We start from the raw sequence: 17874 nt of genomic DNA on the forward strand, positions 1-17874 counted from the left end.
GCTCCGCAGGAGTAGCTAGGCAACAAGATTTGTTAATATCAAAGCTTTTAGCATATCACACCCCTAGGGTGTGTTCCCCTCAGTCAATACCTCCCTGCTTCCTGCAATCTCAACTCAGTTTCTAATGCCTAGCTTAGGAGTAGCTGGCTGATCCTGTGCTGGGGCTTTCAGTCTCAGCCTTCTATCCTCTTTTTGATTTTATTTTGAGTATTTTTCTCTTTCTTTTACTTAGCTGTTCTTTTTCTCAGCATTAGTTTAGTTTCTTCGGATGAAGATGATCATGCGGAGCTGGGTCTCGGACTGGCCACCCTGGGTCCCAGGGTTCAGGGCCAGGGGCTTCCCAGCCTGCCATCGAGCGTTCAGCTCAGGTTTCCCTGGCATATTGAACGACCCATCCCTGTTCGCTGCAGGGATGCTGTCTGTGAGGTGGCTACCTCACCGGACGCCATTTGCGGTTTCGCACCGCAGTTCCACTGCGTCCTGGCTGCGACACTCCCTGTCCTCAGTGCAGCGGTTTGGTCGCTGGAGAAGGCTCCCCACGCCATCCGGACTGGTAAGTGCAATTCTATGTGGGGACCTGTCTGTTTTGGGAGTCAGTCTGTGACTGTGTGACCCTGCATGTCTGTGTATCTGCTGAGCTCCCTGTCAGATTCCTGTGTGGAATAGCTGCCTTTCTGTGGGCTGCGGGGGGGGGCTCTCCCGCTCTATGTGAGAGTATGGGGCAGACTGGGTTTGGACATGCTGTGCGGCGGCTGCTACTGCGTCCCGCCATTTTTTTGCGGCAAAATTATGGTGACCGGCCCTGTGTGGTGCGGCGCAGTGTTTTGGCGCCAAACGCCGCCATTTTGGCGGCGATCGATCATTCAGCCACATGTCAGCGCCATTTTCTCATTGCCTAAAATGCCTCAGACGAGCGGCCATGTTTGTGTAGCCTGCATAGGCTTTATAGGGCAGTCAGTCATTGCATCACTTCCTTTTGCTCTGGAACAGCGATCGGTGGCAGCAGCCTGTGTGATCTCTCCAGGTTTTTACCTTTACTTTTTCCTGTAATTCCTTGCTCAGTGTCCTTATCCCTGTGGGGGTCGGTACATACAGTAGTGTGCGGTGGGCTACGCTCGCCGCGGTCTTAAAGGGGCAGTCCTCCTTTTTCAATTATTGCTGGGGCATGGATTCTCAGGATTGCAAGTTTCCTCCCACCTTGGTGGGGGGCCAAGGGCCTGCTGCATCCCCCGAGGGGGCTGATCTGGCTGCTATTGTGGCGAACCTGGCTTCTCAGGTGCAGATGCTAATGGCTGATCGATCCGCAAAACGGCCCAGATTGTCTATTTCCTCTGATTCAGAGGGCGATGGGGCTGCTATGGCTGGAGTGCCCTTCTCAGGGTCTCGTTCATCTCTGGACCTTGTGGGGTCTGAGGGGGAGGCTGAGGTAGGAGTTGATACTTCTCCCCCTGGCTCGCCTGAAGAGCTTGCACTCATGGATGAGTTGATTACTTCTATCAAGGAAACACTGCGTTTGCAGGATGAACCATGTCCTCCTGCTTTGATGTCCTCTTATGGGACGCAAAGGAAACGCAAAACAGCGCAGGTTTTTCCCTGCCCTGCGGAATTTCAGCGCGCTGTTGATGAGCAATGGCGCAATTTAAAGAAGCCATTTACTGTGCCAAGTAAGTTCAAGCTGCGTTATCCCTTTACACCCACCACTGATGAGCGTTGGTGTGTGCCGCCTCAGGTGGATCACGCGGTGGCAGTTTTGAATAAATCTACTGCGATTCCTGCTGAGGATACCCCGGTGTTCAGGGACCCTACGGACAGGAGATTGGAGTCTCTGGCCCGTCATACTTGTACGGTTGCTGGTTCTATGCTGAAGCCTATTTTTGCTTCCATTTTGGCAGCCCAGGCTATTGCGGATTGGGCGCAGGTGCTCAGGCGCACCCTGGTGGCTGACTCTGCTCCACCGACAACATTGGCTATGGTAGATCAAATTCATCAGGGTGTCATATATTTGTGCGATGCGGACTTGGATTAAGTCCCTTTGGCTGCACGCCTCTCAAGTGTGGCGGTATTGAACCGTCGCCTGATGTGGCTGAAATGTTGGTCGGTTGACCAATCATCTCGCAAGACTTTAGCTAATTTTGCCCTACGCGGGATCTCGCCTTTTTGGCGAGTCTTTGGATACTCTGATAAAGGGAATTTCCGGGGGTAAGAGCACTCTCTTACCCCAAACTCACAAGAATAAGTTTGTTCGCGGTAAGAAGTATACTTCGTTTAGGCCTTCTCAGGGGTCCTTTCGTGCCTTTCGGTCGCAATATAAGGGCAAGCCCTTCAAGGGCCAAGGCTCCCAGAAAAAGCCAAGGGCGGGTAAGCAGAAGTCCGGGTCCGCTGCCCATGCCAATTCGGCCTGAAGGGGCGCCCTCACCCGGTTCCGGGGTGGGGGGACGTTTGCTCGGTTTTCTTCAACCTTGGCTGGCCCGCATTCGGGACAGGTGGGTTCAGGAAATCGTTCGATCTGGATACAAGGTCGAGTTTCTCTCTTGGCCGGCGGGCAGATTTTTTCCCTCAAATCTTCAGCTATCTCCGGAGCGCTTGCAGGATCTGCACCTGGCGGTGCGGGCCCAGGGAGTGGTGGTTCCGGTACCTCATCGGGACAGATTTCGGGGGTTCTATTCCAATCTGTTCACTGTGCCCAGAAAGGAGGGCAAGGTACGTCCGATTTTGGACTTAAAAGCTCTGAACCGCTTTGTGCGGGTTCGCAAGTTCCGCATGGAATCCCTGCGCTCAGTGGTGGCTGCCCTGGTTCCGGGGGAATTCATGGCCTCCATCGACTTGAAGGATGCGTACCTTCACATCCCCATTTTCGAGGGTCACCAGAGGTACCTTCGATTCGCCATTGCGGAGGATCATTACCAATTCGTGGCGTTACCCTTTGGTCTCGCTTCGGCTCCGCGGGTTTTCACCAAGGTGCTTGCGCCGGTCCTGGCTTTATTGAGAGCCCAGGGCATCTCTGTCCTGGGGTATCTGGACGATTTCTTGATTCGGTCTGCGACCAGTCAGGGCCTGGTGAACGACCTGTCCATCATGATGCAGACTCTGCCGGAGTTCGGTTGGACGATAAATTTTCCAAAGTCAACGCTGTGTCCGTCTGCTCGTCTCCCCTACCTGGGGATGATCCTGCACTCTGTTCAAGCGAAGGTCTTCCTACCGGAAGACAAGCTTCGGACACTTCAGAACGAAGTCAGGTCCCTGATAGAGCTGCACGATTAATCGTATGAAAATCGCGATCTCGATTCACCCCCCCCTGACGATCTAAACCTGAGATATGCTTGATTCTTTGCATAGCTGCATAGCCGAGAGAACAGCTGTGGAGAAAAAAAAAAAAAGCCTCCTGCAAACGCCTATCAGCATTAGTCTCCCAGTAACTATAAACAAAATGATTACATTGTATCTTTTCCTTCCCTCTGCCAGGGATAAAGGAAGTTTAACCTCTTAAAGACTAGACCTTTTTCTGACAATTGTTGCTTGCAAGTTAAAATCAGTTTTTTTTGCTAGAAAAGTACTTAGAACCCCCAAACATTTTATATATTTTTTTAGCAGAGACCCTACAGAATAAAATGGCGATTGTTGTAATATTTTATGTCACACTGTATTTGCGCAGCAGTCTTTCAAACGCAATTAATAGACTTTAATGAATAAAACAAAACGTAACAATAAAGTTATCCCAATTTTTTTTTGTTACACAGAGAATCGTGATCTTTATTCCAAGCTAAAAAATCGTGATTCTCATTTTGGCCAGAATCGTGCAGCTCTAGTCCCTGAGAGACATTCAGTGCTCGTCCCTCCGGACGTGTATGAGGTGTCTGGGATTGATGGTCTCGGCTTTCGAGGCGATTCCCTTCGCCCAGTTTCACACGCGGGATCTTCAGGCGGAGATCCTGGCCAAGTGGGACGGGCGTCCGCAATCTCTGGATCTGTGGATTTCATTGAGCCGCCTCACCCGAAGGGGTCTTTTATGGTGGCTCCAGTCCCCGGCGGTGTCAGGGGGCAAGTCCTTTCGTCCTTTGTCGTGGACGGTAATCAACACGGATGCCAGCCTGTCGGGCTGGGGTGGTGTTCTGGGCGTTCTGTCCGCCCAGGGAACTTGGTCGGAGGGGGAATCCTCCCTCCCGATCAACATTCTGGAATTGCGAGCGATAAATCTCTGCCTTCTGCGTTGGACGGACAGGCTTCAGGGCCGTCCGGTTCGGGTGCAGACGGACAATGCCACAGCGGTGGCCTACATCAACCACCAAGGGGGCACCAGGAGTGCCCGAGCGGCTCGGGAAGTAGCCGACATTCTGTCTTGGGCCGAGATGCACGTCCCGGCGATATCTGCAGTTCACATTCCGGGGGTGGAGAACTGGCAGGTGGATTATCTGAGCCGCCAGACCCTGGACCAGGGGGAATGGTCCCTTCACCCGGATGTCTTTCAGATGTTGTGCGCGAAGTGGGGTTCCCCAGATGTGGACCTGTTCGCGTCTCGTCTAAACAACAAGGTGGAAAGGTTCGTGCCAAGGACGCGCGATCCTCGGGCAGACGCCTCAGACGCGTTAGTGGCGCCCTGGCATCAGTATCGTCTAATGTATGCCTTTCCACCGATTCAACTGCTGTCCAGGCTCCTTCACAGGTTGGCCTCGGAACCGCACACGGTGATTCTGGTGGCGCCAGACTGGCCTCGCCGGTCTTGGTACGCAGACCTCGTGAATCTGGCGGTCGACGCTCCGTGGCGTCTGCCTCTTCGAGAAGATGATCTGTCTCAAGGACCGATATTCCATCCTGCTTTACAGTCGCTGGCTTTAACGGCCTGGCTGTTGAAAGCCAGGTCCTGAAGGATAGGGGTCTCTCCCCTGAGGTCCTTCCCACTTTGATCAAGGCTAGAAAAGCCTCTTCGGGGAAGATTTACTACCGTACTTGGAAGGCGTATTTTGCCTGGTGTGAGTCCAGGGGGTTTTCCCCTCGCTCATACTCTGTATCGAGAGTGTTGGCTTTCCTTCAAACGGGTGTGGACCAGCGTTTGGCGTTGGCCACGATTAAGGGTCAGATTTCTGCGCTGGCCGTTCTCTTTCAACGCCCTGTGGCGTCTAATTCTTTGGTTAGCACCTTTGTTCAAGGGGTGCGACACTTAGCCCCTCCTCGGAGGGACCCTTTACCTCCATGGGACCTGAACCTTGTTCTGTCCGTGTTGCAGCATGCTCCCTTTGAGAAGATCAGGGAGATCTCGTTGTCTCTGTTGTCCAAGAAGGTTGCCTTTTTGGTGGCGATCACTTCGGCTCGCAGGGTATCGGAGCTGGCGGCCTTGTACTGCAGCTCTCCCTACTTGGTGATTCACTTGGATAAGGTGGTCTTACGACCTAACCCTTCTTTTCTTCCGAAGAGGATCTCGGACTTTCACCTCAATGAGGACATTGTCTTACCTTCGCTTTGCGCGAAGCCTAAGCATCCAAAGGAGGTGGCTTTGCATTCCTTGGATGTGGTTCGGGCGATCAGTTTACCTGTCGTCGACGAAATCCTTTCGCAAGTCGGATTCTCTATTTGTCCTTCCAGAGGGGCCTCGGAAGGGCATGGCGGCGTCGGCTGCGACCATCGCCAAATGGATCAGACAGACCATTGTGCAAGCCTATGCTTTGAAGGGGAAGGTTCCCCCTTTCCCTGTGAAGGCGCACTCTACCAGGTCTCTGAGTGCGACTTGGGCCTATCGTCATCAGGCTTCTGTGGCCCAGGTGTGTAAGGCGGCGACTTGGTCGTCCGTTCACACCTTCTCAAAATTTTACAAGGTGGATGTTCAGGCATCGGCAGATGCTTCCTTTTGGCCGTAAAGTTCTTAGTGCGGCAGTGCCTTAGGGTCCCTTGTTTGGGTCCTTGGCTGTTGGGGTGTTTTTACCCCTAGGTTGCTTGTTCTTCCTGGGTTGTTGCTCCTGTTGAGCACGTTTTTCCTGTTGCCCAGTTGGTTCTCTTACTTTGGTAAGGTTCTTTTTTCTGATGTGGGTACTACGTTGCTTTAGGCACGGCTGCGTTTTTCCCACCCCTCATGTCTACACTGCTCTGGGACGTCCCCATTAGTGAAGATTATGAAGTGGCGGCGACTGTCGGAGGACGTAAGAGAAAACGGAATTTTTGTAAGATCTTACCGTAAAATTCCTTTCTCTGAGTCCTCCGACAGTCGCCGCCCCCGCCCCTCTCTTGGGGTTTGTTTATGTACTCTACTGCTATGCTACTGAAACTGAGTTGAGATTGCAGGAAGCAGGGAGGTATTGACTGAGGGGACCACCCCCTAGGGGTGTGATATGCTAAAAGCTTTGATATTAACAAATCTTGTTGCCTAGCTACTCCTGCGGAGCAAAGGTCAATTACCCCATTAGTGAAGATTATGAAGTGGCGGCGACTGTCGGAGGACTCAGAGAGAGGAATTTTACGGTAAGATCTTACAAAAATTCAGTTTTTTTTTTTTTTTTTTTTATGGCTTCTTAAAACTTTATAACAGTCAACATTCTTTAATTTCAGCTTTTAATAAAGGATCAAAAATAGCATTATTTTAAAGAGAATACCAGTATGAGAGGGCTTTGATTTAAAAAAAAAAAAAACATGCTCTGTCTTCTGGGCTGCATGGCAGTTTTAGAGCAATGATGCAAAGTAGGTTAACAACCATGCATTGGGACTAGTTAAAGGTATGGGAGTTAAAGAAAAAGCCTCAGTCTGCTAGTGCCTATACAGTTATTTTACATCAGATTCCCTTTTAATGCTTTGGTGGTCTAACCTTGGAGTTGTGGGGTAGACCAGTGATGCCATTTGGCATTGGATCAAACCAGTCATGGTGTGTCCCTAGTGGTGGCAGAGTTAAGCTGTGTCCCTACGGGCTGATTCACACCAGGATTTGCGGTGTGTGGTGCAATTTTGCAGCCCATTCATTTAATGCGCTTAACCAATTCACATGGTATTACGGTAACATGGGATTTGGTGCCTGCAAATGCACTTGCGTTTGTAATCTGTGTTTGGGGTAATATTAACAATACATTGGCACCCGCAACGGATCTCAAAGGCAGTGCGTTCGAGCACAGTGTGGGAAACGTGTGTAGCACCCTCCCAGGTAGGTGCTAGTGAGAGAGTATAGTTTTTGGCTCTGCCTATCAGAGGAGCAGCAGGCAAATCTATATTGCTTTCTGTCTAGCAGAGAGCAGGATCTGTTAGTGAGGTCTGCTCAGTGTGCTCAGTATGTGATACATTGAGTCTAGAGAGTGTTTCACACTGGTCCAATAGGGAGGCATGTTGGACAGTGGGAGGAAACCTGACCAATGGATACATAGGCTTTGATACAGTCCTGGTGATTGGCAGGGACAGGCTGTCTCGGTGCATTCTGGGACACTGTATAAAAGCCAGGAGCACATGTGCTGCGTGGTCTTTGGCAGGTGAGCAGAGTCCCGGAGAGGCGGTGGCTGCTGTCTCCTCCTCTGTAGCAGTGGCACGCGGTCACAGGCAGCCAGCCTGGGGACCAGGAAGGAAGAAGCTAAACCCAGAGGTCCATGAGAGCTGACTGGAAGGGTTGAGACACTGGAGACCCTCGAAAAACAGTATCGTGAGTACAGGGGATCGTGTCTAGGGGCTTGACCTGAGGATGACCACCCCGGAGTAGGATAGTCAGAGGACGGGCGTCAGTGGTCGAGAGAGGATGCTAGGAAAGTGTCCTGAAGGGAATTTAATTAATCAAGTCCTCTGGAAAGAGACTTAAAGCAGAGTTCCACCTAAAAAACAAACAAAAACATAAAAATACCCCCGGGACAGTCAGGGCTAGTGCATTCCACAATGGATAGCCTCTGAACTGTCCCGGGTTGCACTTACGGTACCTGCAAGAAGAAATACTTACATTGAAAATGTCTTCTCCAGCGCTGCCATCTCAGGTGTGGGCAGCTTGAAGCCAGCGCGATCCACTTCTGCATCCTCTTCGGTCCCACGATGCACTGCGCCGGTCCCGCCGTCACTTCCGGGTCTGCAGCGGCATCCCTGCACAGCTTCAGGGCATGCTCAAAAGCTGTTTAGCAAGGTATGACGGTGCCTGCACCGAAACTGTCGTCGGGGCCGGTGCAGGCGCATTGATTCCTGGGAGCGATGACGTTCAGCTCCCAGGAATCATTGCAAGTCAGGAAGTGACGACTCGCCGTGACCGCTGAGGGGAGGAAGAGGAAGTAAGGCAAGTATATTATCTTCTAAAAAAAAAAAAAAAAAATTGCGATTATCCATTTGTTTTTCAGGTGACCCGGACCAAGAAGATGGAATGCACTTTCATTTTCGGGTGGAACTCCACTTTAACCTTAAATCCATCTAGTGGCAAGGTGGATTAACAGCCTGGCTGTACCAACTGAAAGATGTCCTCCAAACCTTGTGTATAGTTAATCTGGAGTATCCCACTAATCTCTTCTCCCATCCCTAATTTATAAAATAATACCAAAATAACTACATATCCCTGGACTAATTATTGACTGAGCCAAGAAGTAAAGTGATAGATTTGAACGCCAAAGTTAACGGTAACCCAGGGGGGACCGGAAGTGTGAAAATCCAGCAGTCCTCAAGGAGGCAGTACTACATGTGCACAGAGTGCGCCTTTCCCACACTGTGTTCTGATGTGAAATGTCCCTGAGTGTTTTAAAAAAAAATAACCTTAGAGTGCTAAAAATCATTGTTATCCACCCAAACGAACAGTTTGTGAATTTAAAGTTTTTAGGGGTTTTTTTTGTCCACAATATGAACATGAAATCTAATTTTCTCTGGTCCAGATGCCAACTCTCGACAGCAAGAAGGAGAGTGGAAGGAGAAAGCTTCTAAGGAGCTAGAAGAGTGGTACACAAGACAAGATGAGTTATTACAGAAGACAAAAGCAAATAATCGGTAATCATAGTTTTGATAAAATCTCATTCGTTATTTTAGCCTGCTGTAAAACTTCTTCACAAAGTGGTTTAGATCGATCTTCAAGTTTGTTATATTTTATGACCTTTTATCTTTTCCCTATAACCTTTTGAACCATTCATGTTTTTCCATGGTGCGAACACACCTTCCTTGTTTTGTGTGGTCCAATCCAAGCTACAAATAGAATTACCAGATTTCTTTTGTTTTCTCTAAAACATCAAATTTCAGTTACACCACACATAGTGAAACTGAATTGAATACTAATGAAAATTTTACAACTTGTCTAATTTTTTTTTTTCTTCCAGTCAACTTGACAAAATTGATTAAAACAAATCGAAAAATGCATATGCAGAATGTTTAAAGGCCAAGTTCAGCTTTTTATAATCAAAATAATAAATGCACATCTTTTTGCAGGTGAGCAAATGTGCAATATTATTTTTTACTCTGCCGTCTGTAACTAATTGCACCCATGATCAGCAGTTCGCGGGTGCAAAGCCAGGATCTTGCAGACTCACTCAGTAAACCTCCAATGCAGGCAGTTACCGAATGGCAGGAAGAATTAATGAACTACAAGAGCGGTCCCCGGTGCCCTCATTGTTCATTGTAAGCTACAAGATGTCGACTGAGGATGCCAACAACACTTGTAGCTCATTCATTCACAGAATTCTGTGAATGAATGATGCGGCTATGCAGGGCCTTGCTGTTTTTTAAATTCTGACAGTGGGTGTGGAGAAAAACCACCTCGCCGACTGTCACAGGGAGAGGGGGCAGGAGCTGGAACATGTTAAATTCAGGAAGAGCATGTAACATGTTCCAAGGGTGAACATATTCCTTAAAGCGGAGTTCCGCCTCCCCCTCCAAAAATTAAGTCTGCTACACATACTGTAGCTGCTGACTTTTAATATTAGGACACTTGCCTACCCTGGAGTCCAGCGATGTCGGCACCGCAGCCGATGTTTCCATCGGCTATCGGGTGCCGCCGTAGCCGCCATTGCTGGTGAGGGAACCCGGCAGTGAAGTCTTATGGCCTCACGGGCGGGTTCCTATGCGCATGCGGATTGGCTTGGCGGCGGGGGAAGGAGGAGGGGGCCAAACTTCCGAGGGACAGCCGTCTCCCATAAGTGGGGAATGGGTACCTGTCAAAAACAGGTACTCGTTCCCCCCTGAAAGGTGCCAAATGTGGCACCGGGGGGGGGAGGAGAAAGCAAATGAGCGGAAGTTCCACTTTTGGGTGGAACTCCGCTTTAAGTAGATACAGTTGAAGCAGTCAGACTATCAAATGTATAATTTGTGAGTGAGCACCTATAGACGAGCTGAACATTTAGCCTTGATAAAGGTGGAATCAATAGGTTGTAATATGGACTAGCTCTAAGGACCTGAGCTTGTGTAATATAGGTTCTCCAAACTATGGCAGTTTTAGAGCCGGTTCACACTGAGGCAACACAACTCCTTACTACTTCGGGGGCGACTTGTGCATTACATTGCACCACGACTTCGGAGCGACTTGCATGGACTTCACATAATGGAAGTCTATGCAAGTCGCTCCGAGGTCACCCCGAAATAGTACAGGACCCTTTTTCTAAGTCGGAGCGACTTGTGTCGCTCCTATTAGAATGGGTCCTGTAGCGGTCAATGGACCGCGAGGGAGCGCGACTTGTCAGGCTGACAAGTCACGCTAATGTGAACCGGGTCTTATAGACTTTATTATTCCTTACGTTTATAAATAATATGGAGTAGGACATTACTAATTGTACTAACCTTTACTTAAAAATCTTTAGTAAGGTAATATTTAAATGTGATGTTTTTCCCTTTTTTATTTTCTAAATGCACTTGAGGTTTCTGCTCACATTTCATTCCACCTAAATTTTACCGTATATCCAAGAAGAACTCCAGACAAATGAAACATTAATCAAGCGATGTATTCAAGTATAACTAAATAAAAATAACTTTTTTTTTTTTTTTAGATTTGGACAGAGTGGCGATAGAGTAAAACGCATGTCAATTTATATTACTGTCTGTGCCCCCGTTAATGAGGCTCACCCTCTCTATTTGTCCTGTTTGACATCATCATCATTAAAAGTAAAAGAAAATCCCAAATTTTGGGTTGTCCTAAGAAAAGTAATAGAGGGGGAATCTTCCCATGGGGGTCCCCATGGAATTTACTTAATTTGCATGGATTTCCTCAATTCCTGTTTGGCTATGGGACAGGAGGTGAAGGGAAATTTCCACAATGTGACACAGATGGTGGAAAAAAAAAATCTGATGGGAGTTTTAACCCTCCCTTACTCTATTGGAAAAAATGTTTTGCTTATAGTGCTGTTTTAAATATTATTTCTCTTACGTCCTCCGACAGTCGCCGCCTCTTCATATTCGTCACATATGGGGTATTAGACTTTGCTCCGAAGGAGTAGCTAGGCAACAGAATATGTTAACAATAAAGCTTTAACATATCCCACCCTCAAGGGGTGGTCCCCTCAGTCAATACCCTCCTACTTCCTGCAACCATATCCCAGTTTTAATGTCTAGCTTGTCAGGAGTGGCTGGCTCTCTCTGTGCTGGGACTTTTTGTCCCAGACTCTTTCTTCTTTTTGATATTTTGTTTGAGTTTTCTCTCTACCTTTACTTAGCTGTTATTTTTGTCAGCATTAGTTAGTTCTTCGGACGAAGAGGATCATGCGGACTGGGTCTCGGGCTGATCCCCCTGGTCGCAGGTCGTGGGTCAGTGGCTTCCCAGTCTGCCATCGAGCGTTCAGCCAGGTAACGCTCCTGGCACGGTGAACGACCCATCCCTGTTCGGTGCAGGGATGATTGGTGAGGTGGCTACCTCACCGGACGCTGTGCGGTTTCTGAACCGCCATTGTGTGCGTCTTGAATTGCGACTCTCCCTGCCTCATGTGCAGCGGCTTGTTCGCCTGTGCGGGTTCCCCACGCCATGTGAGGTAAGTGTATCTATGTGGGGACCTGTCTGTCTGGGGGGGGTCTCAGTCTGGGACTGTGTAACCTGCCTTTAATCACACTGCTTGTCTCCCTATATCTCGGCTGCATGCTGTGGGCTGCAAGGGGGGGGGGAGCTGTATGACACTGAGTATGTCAGGCTGGGCAGTGTGAGGAGCTGTGTGCTGTGGGGCATGTTTTTAATGGCATGTTGGGGCATATACAGCGATCGCTGCGGCGATCTAACATGTATCCATATTATGGGATAATATTGTTTGTGATTTTATGCACTGTGGAGCGGCGATTTCGGCGCCAAACGGCGCCATTTTACCGGCGCCCGCTCCGGCCGCATGGTTTACATGCACGGCGGCCATTTTCTTGTAGCCTCCATAGGCTTACATAGAGCGCCCTGGCAGCATCACTTCCTCTCTCCTGGAAGCACCGATCGAGGCAGCAGCAGCAGCGGAGTCTCCTCAGGTTTTATCCTTCTATTCCTGTATTCCATTGCCTGTATTCAGTCTGTATATTCCCTGTGGGGGTCTCATTGTGCCTGAGTGTGGTGCGGTGGGCTGCGCTTGCCGCGCTTGCTGTAAGGGGGCAGTTAACCCTTGGTTGTCTGGCATACAGGGGCAATGGATTCTCAGGAGGGCAAGTTTCCCACAGTATTGGTGGAAAGCCAGGGGACCGCTGTTTCCCCCCCAGGGGGGGATTTAGCCACTATTGTGGCTGGCCTTGCTGCACAGGTGCAAATGCTGGTGGCTGCTCAATCTACTAAACGGCCCAGAGTTACTCTGTCCTCTGATTCTGAGGGTGAAGGTGATGGGGCTGTTCTGGCGGGGACCCCCCTATCGGGGTCCCGCTCCTCTCTTGATCTAGTGGGGTCTGAGGTAGAGGCTGAAGTTGAGGGGGTTGATAATTCTCCCCCTGGCTCGCCTGAAGAGCTTGCAATCATGGATGAGTTGATTGCTTCCATTAAGCAGACGCTACGTTTGCAGGACGAGGTGTGTCCCCCAGCTGCCTTGGCGGCTTATGGGACGCAGAGAAAACGCAGGACGCCGCAGGTTTTTCCCTGCAATGCTGATTTTCGGCGCGCTGTTAAGGACCAATGGCGCGATTTGCGCAAGCCTTTTGCGGTACCAAGTAAATTTAAGCTGCGTTATCCTTTCTCGCCTGCCACTGATGAACGGTGGTGTGTGCCTCCGCCAGTGGATCATGCTATTGCGGTTTTGAACAAAGCCACTGCGATCCCTGCAGAGGGATCCCCTGTTTTCCGTGATGCCACGGATAGGAGACTGGAGTCTCTTGCCCGTCATACTTATTCTGTTACGGGTTCTATGCTTAAGGCTCTGTTTGCTTCTCTCATGGCGGCCCAGGCGATCGCAAGTTGGACGCAGATGCTTAGGCGCGTCCTAGTGGCCGATTCGGCCTCGGCGGCGACCCTGGATATGGTGGATCAGATCCACCAGGGTGTCATGTATCTGTGTGATGCGGACCTGGACCTGATTCCGTTGGCCGCGCGTGTGCACAGCGTGGCGGTGTTGTCTCGCCGCCTGGTTTGGTTGAAATGTTGGTCGGTGGACCAATCTTCACGTAAAACCTTAGCCACTCTGCCTTATGATGGGTCTCGCCTTTTTGGGGAGTCCCTGGATGTGTTGATTAAGGGGATTACCGGGGGTAAGAGCACTCTCTTGCCCCATTTCCCCAAGGCTAAGGGGGCTTCTGGGAAGAAGCATGCTCATTTTCGGCCCCCTCAGGGGTCCTTTCGTGCCTTTCGGCCGCACTACAAGGGCAAACCGTTCAAGGGCCAGGGCTCTCAGAAGAAACCCTGGTCTGGGAAACAGAAGTCCGGCCAATCCGGACCTGCGGCCCATAACAGTTCGGCCTGAAGGGGCGCCCTCACCCAGTTTTGGGGTGGGGGGACGCTTGCTCGGTTTTCTTCAGCCCTGGTTGGCCCGTGTGCGGGACAGATGGGTTCTGGAAATCGTTCGATCTGGTTACAAGATCGAGTTTCTCTCTCGGCCAGAGAGCAGATTTTTTCCCTCAAATCTACAACTGTCTCCAGAGCGCCTGCGGGATCTGCACCTGGCGGTGCGGGACCTGAGGGCTCAGGGAGTGGTGGTTCCGGTGCCTCATCCGGTCAGATTTCGGGGGTTTTATTCCAATCTGTTCACCGTGCCCAGAAAGGAGGGCAAGGTTCGTCCAATTCTGGACTTGAAAGCTCTGAACCGCTCTGTGCGGGTTCGCAAGTTCCGCATGGAATCCCTGCGCTCGGTGGTGGCTGCCCTGGTTCCGGGGGAATTCATGGCCTCCATCGATTTGAAGGATGCGTATCTTCACATCCCCATATTCGAGGGTCATCAGAGATACCTTCGATTTGCCATTGCGGAGGATCACTACCAGTTCGTGGCGTTGCCCTTTGGGCTCGCCTCGGCTCCGCGGGTCTTCACCAAGGTGCTTGCACCGGTTCTGGCATTATTGAGAGCCCAGGGCATTTCTGTCCTGGGGTATCTGGACGACATTCTGATTCGGTCCGCGACCAGTCAGGGTCTGGAGAAGGACCTGTCTGTCACGATGCAAACTCTGCAGGAGTTCGGTTGGACGATAAATGTTCCAAAGTCGACACTGAGTCCGTCGGTTCGTCTTCCCTATCTGGGAATGATACTGGACTCGGTGCAGGCGAAGGTCTTCCTGCCGGAAGACAAACTCAGGACTCTTCAGGAGGAAGTCAGGTCCCTCAGGGACGTTCCGAACTCGTCTCTGCGGACGTGTATGAGATGTCTGGGATTGATGGTCTCGGCTTTCGAGGCGATTCCTTTCGCGCAGTTTCACACGCGGGGTCTCCAGGCGGAGATCTTGTCCAAGTGGGACGGGCGACCTCAATCTCTGGATCTTCAGATCTCGTTGAGTCATCGCACCAGGGAAAACCTTCTGTGGTGGCTCCAGTCCCCGTTGGTGTCCGGGGGCAAGTCGTTTCGTCCGATCTCGTGGACGATAATCACCACGGATGCCAGCCTGTCGGGCTGGGGTGGTGTTCTGGGCGTTCTGTCCGCCCAGGGGACCTGGTCGGAGGGGGAGTCTTCCCTCCCGATCAACATTCTGGAATTGCGTGCGATAAGGCTCTGTCTTCATCGCTGGACGGACCGGCTGCAGGGCTGCCCGGTTCGGGTGCAGACGGACAATGCCACGGCGGTGGCCTACATCAACCACCAAGGGGGCACCAGGAGTGCCCGAGCGGCTCGAGAAGTGGCCGACATTCTGTCTTGGGCCGAGACTCATGTCCCGGCGATAACGGCGGTTCACATTCCGGGAGTGGAGAACTGGCAGGCGGACTATCTGAGTCGCCAGACCCTGGATCAGGGGGAATGGTCTCTCCACCCGGCTGTCTTCCAGATGTTGTGCGCGAAGTGGGGTCTTCCAGATGTGGACCTGTTCGCGTCTCGCCTCAACTACAAGGTGAAGAGGTTCGTGGCAAGGACGCGCGACCCTCGGGCAGACGCGTCGGACGCGTTAGTGGCCCCGTGGCATCAGTACAGGCTGATGTACGCGTTTCCACCGATTCAGTTGCTGTCCCGGTTCCTTCGCAGGTTACACTCGGAACGCAGCACGGTGATTCTTGTGGCACCGGACTGGCCTCGCCGGTCCTGGTACGCAGACCTCGTGAATCTGGCGGTCGACGCCCCCTGGCGTCTGCCTCTTCGGGACGATCTACTGTCTCAAGGACCGATTTACCATCCTGCTTTGCAGTCGCTGGCTTTGACGGCCTGGCTGTTGAGACCGAGGTCCTGAAGGAGAAGGGTCTCTCTCCAGAGGTTGTTCATACCTTGATCAACGCGAGGAAGTCTTCCTCGGGAAAGGTTTATTACCGTACTTGGAAGGCCTATTTTGCCTGGTGTGAGTCCAGGGGGTTTTCACCCCGCACGTACTCGGTTTCCCGTGTGCTGTCTTTCCTTCAGACGGGTGTCGATCAGCGTTTGGCGCTGGCTACGATAAAGGGTCAGGTGTCTGCGCTGGCCGTTCTGTTTCAACGTCCCGTGGCTTCCAACTCCTTGGTTGGCACTTTTATTCAGGGTGTGCGGCATCTGGTTCCTCCTAGGAGGGATCCTTTGCCCCCTTGGGACTTGAATCTAGTCCTGTCTGTGTTACAACGTGCTCCTTTTGAACAGATCAGGGAGATATCGTTGTCTATGTTGTCCAAAAAGGTCGCCTTTTTGGTGGCGATCACTTCGGCTCGCAGAGTGTCGGAACTGGCGGCTTTGTCCTGCAAGTCTCCGTACCTGGTTGTTCATTTGGATAAGGTGGTCTTGCGACCTAATCCTTCTTTTCTGCCGAAACGAGTTTCGGAATTCCATCTTAACGAGGATATTGTTTTGCCTTCGTTGTGCACGAAGCCTAAACATCCAAAGGAGGTGAGACTACATTCTCTGGATGTTGTTCGGGCGATTAGGGTTTACCTTAAATCGACTGAGTCTTTTCGAAAGACGGACTCCTTGTTTGTTCTTCCAGAGGGTCCTCGGAAGGGCATGGCGGCTTCCGCCTCTACCATTGCCACATGGATCAGGCAGACCATTGAACAGGCCTATGCCTTGCAGGGGAAGGTTCCCCCTGTGCCTGTGAAGGCGCACTCTACTAGATCTCTGAGTACGTCTTGGGCCTGTCGTCATGGGGCTTCTGTAGCCCAGGTGTGTAAGGCGGCGACTTGGTCGACCGTACACACTTTCACAAAATTCTACAAAGTAGATGTTCAGGCATCGGCGGATGCTTCCTTTGGCCGCAAGGTTCTTAGTGCGGCTGTTCCCTAGGGTCCCTTGTTGGGGTCTCCTGGCTGTTGGGATAAGTTTTGTATCCCCTGGTTTTTTGTCTTTTCCTGGGTTGTTGCTCCTGTTGAGCACTTATTTTTGCTGTTGCCCAGCTGGTTTCCTTCCTTTGGTAAGGTTCCTTTCTTTGATGTGGAGACTGCGTTGCCTTTCGGCGCGGATGCGTTTCCCACCCCTCATGTTTGCACTGCTTTGGGACGTCCCCATATGTGACGAATATGAAGAGGCGGCGACTGTCGGAGGACGTAAGAGAAAACGGAATTTTTGTAAAATCTTACCTGTAAAATTCCTTTCTCTGAGTCCTCCGACAGTCGCCGCCCCCGCCCCTCTTTTGGGGTTTGAATGTATACTCTACTGCTATTCCACTAAAACTGAGATATGGTTGCAGGAAGTAGGAGGGTATTGACTGAGGGGACCACCCCTTGAGGGTGGGATATGTTAAAGCTTTATTGTTAACATATTCTGTTGCCTAGCTACTCCTTCGGAGCAAAGTCTAATACCCCATATGTGACGAATATGAAGAGGCGGCGACTGTCGGAGGACTCAGAGAAAGGAATTTTACAGGTAAGATTTTACAAAAATTCCGTTATTTTAATATTCTACAAATACAATTATTGGCATTGCAGATTGCTTTTACTGTAATATGTGATGACCCTGGGTGCTAGTTCACACCAAATGCAGTCCAGTGTGGTTTTTTTTTTTTTTTTTTTTTTTTTTTTTTTTTTTTTTCTGCATGAAAAATGCACGCACAGTGTTTTTCATGTATTCCAATTGTGCAGTCAGATTCAGGTGCAGAAAAAAAGTAGAACATGCTGCATTTTTTCTGCACAGAGGTGTACTGGAAAACAGCTGAACTGCGTGTGGTGTAAACTGTAAGCAAAAACGCATCTGGAACGTATCCGGAGTGCATTTTTGTGGAGTGAAGTGGCCCTGAAGCCAATTGATGACTCATTTGACTCATTTGTACTCCAGTTATGCCTCGTACACACGTTCAGATAATCTTACCAAAAAAATCACTTTGGACTTGATCGCACGATAATCTGATCACTAGTACACAGCTTTCGACAGCCGATCACGACAGTTCGTCCAACAAAATCCAAAGAGACAAACACGAAAACGTATGTCTTAAGATAGCCTAGCAAAAGACAATCGTTTTAATCAGTACAGTATGCGTCCGCAAAAAAATCGATAGACAAGG

The 17874-nt window shown here is 50.4% G+C and overlaps 1 protein-coding gene across 3 annotated transcripts in view; it reads left to right on the plus strand.

Annotated features, from left to right (window-relative positions):
* Positions 1 to 17874, plus strand: part of CLTA (clathrin light chain A) — a 60127-nt gene that overhangs the window by 27934 nt on the left and 14319 nt on the right. For all 3 annotated transcript variants that reach the window (XM_082243075.1, XM_082243076.1, XM_082243077.1), the window contains exon 4: positions 8799 to 8910. In XM_082243075.1, the coding sequence (XP_082099201.1) occupies positions 8799 to 8910 (112 nt within the window). The remainder of the gene's footprint in view (positions 1 to 8798; positions 8911 to 17874) is intronic.

The sequence above is a fragment of the Pelophylax lessonae genome (genome assembly GCF_965119305.1).
Source record: "Pelophylax lessonae genome assembly, chromosome: 1".
Classification (NCBI taxonomy): Eukaryota; Metazoa; Chordata; class Amphibia; order Anura; family Ranidae; genus Pelophylax; species Pelophylax lessonae.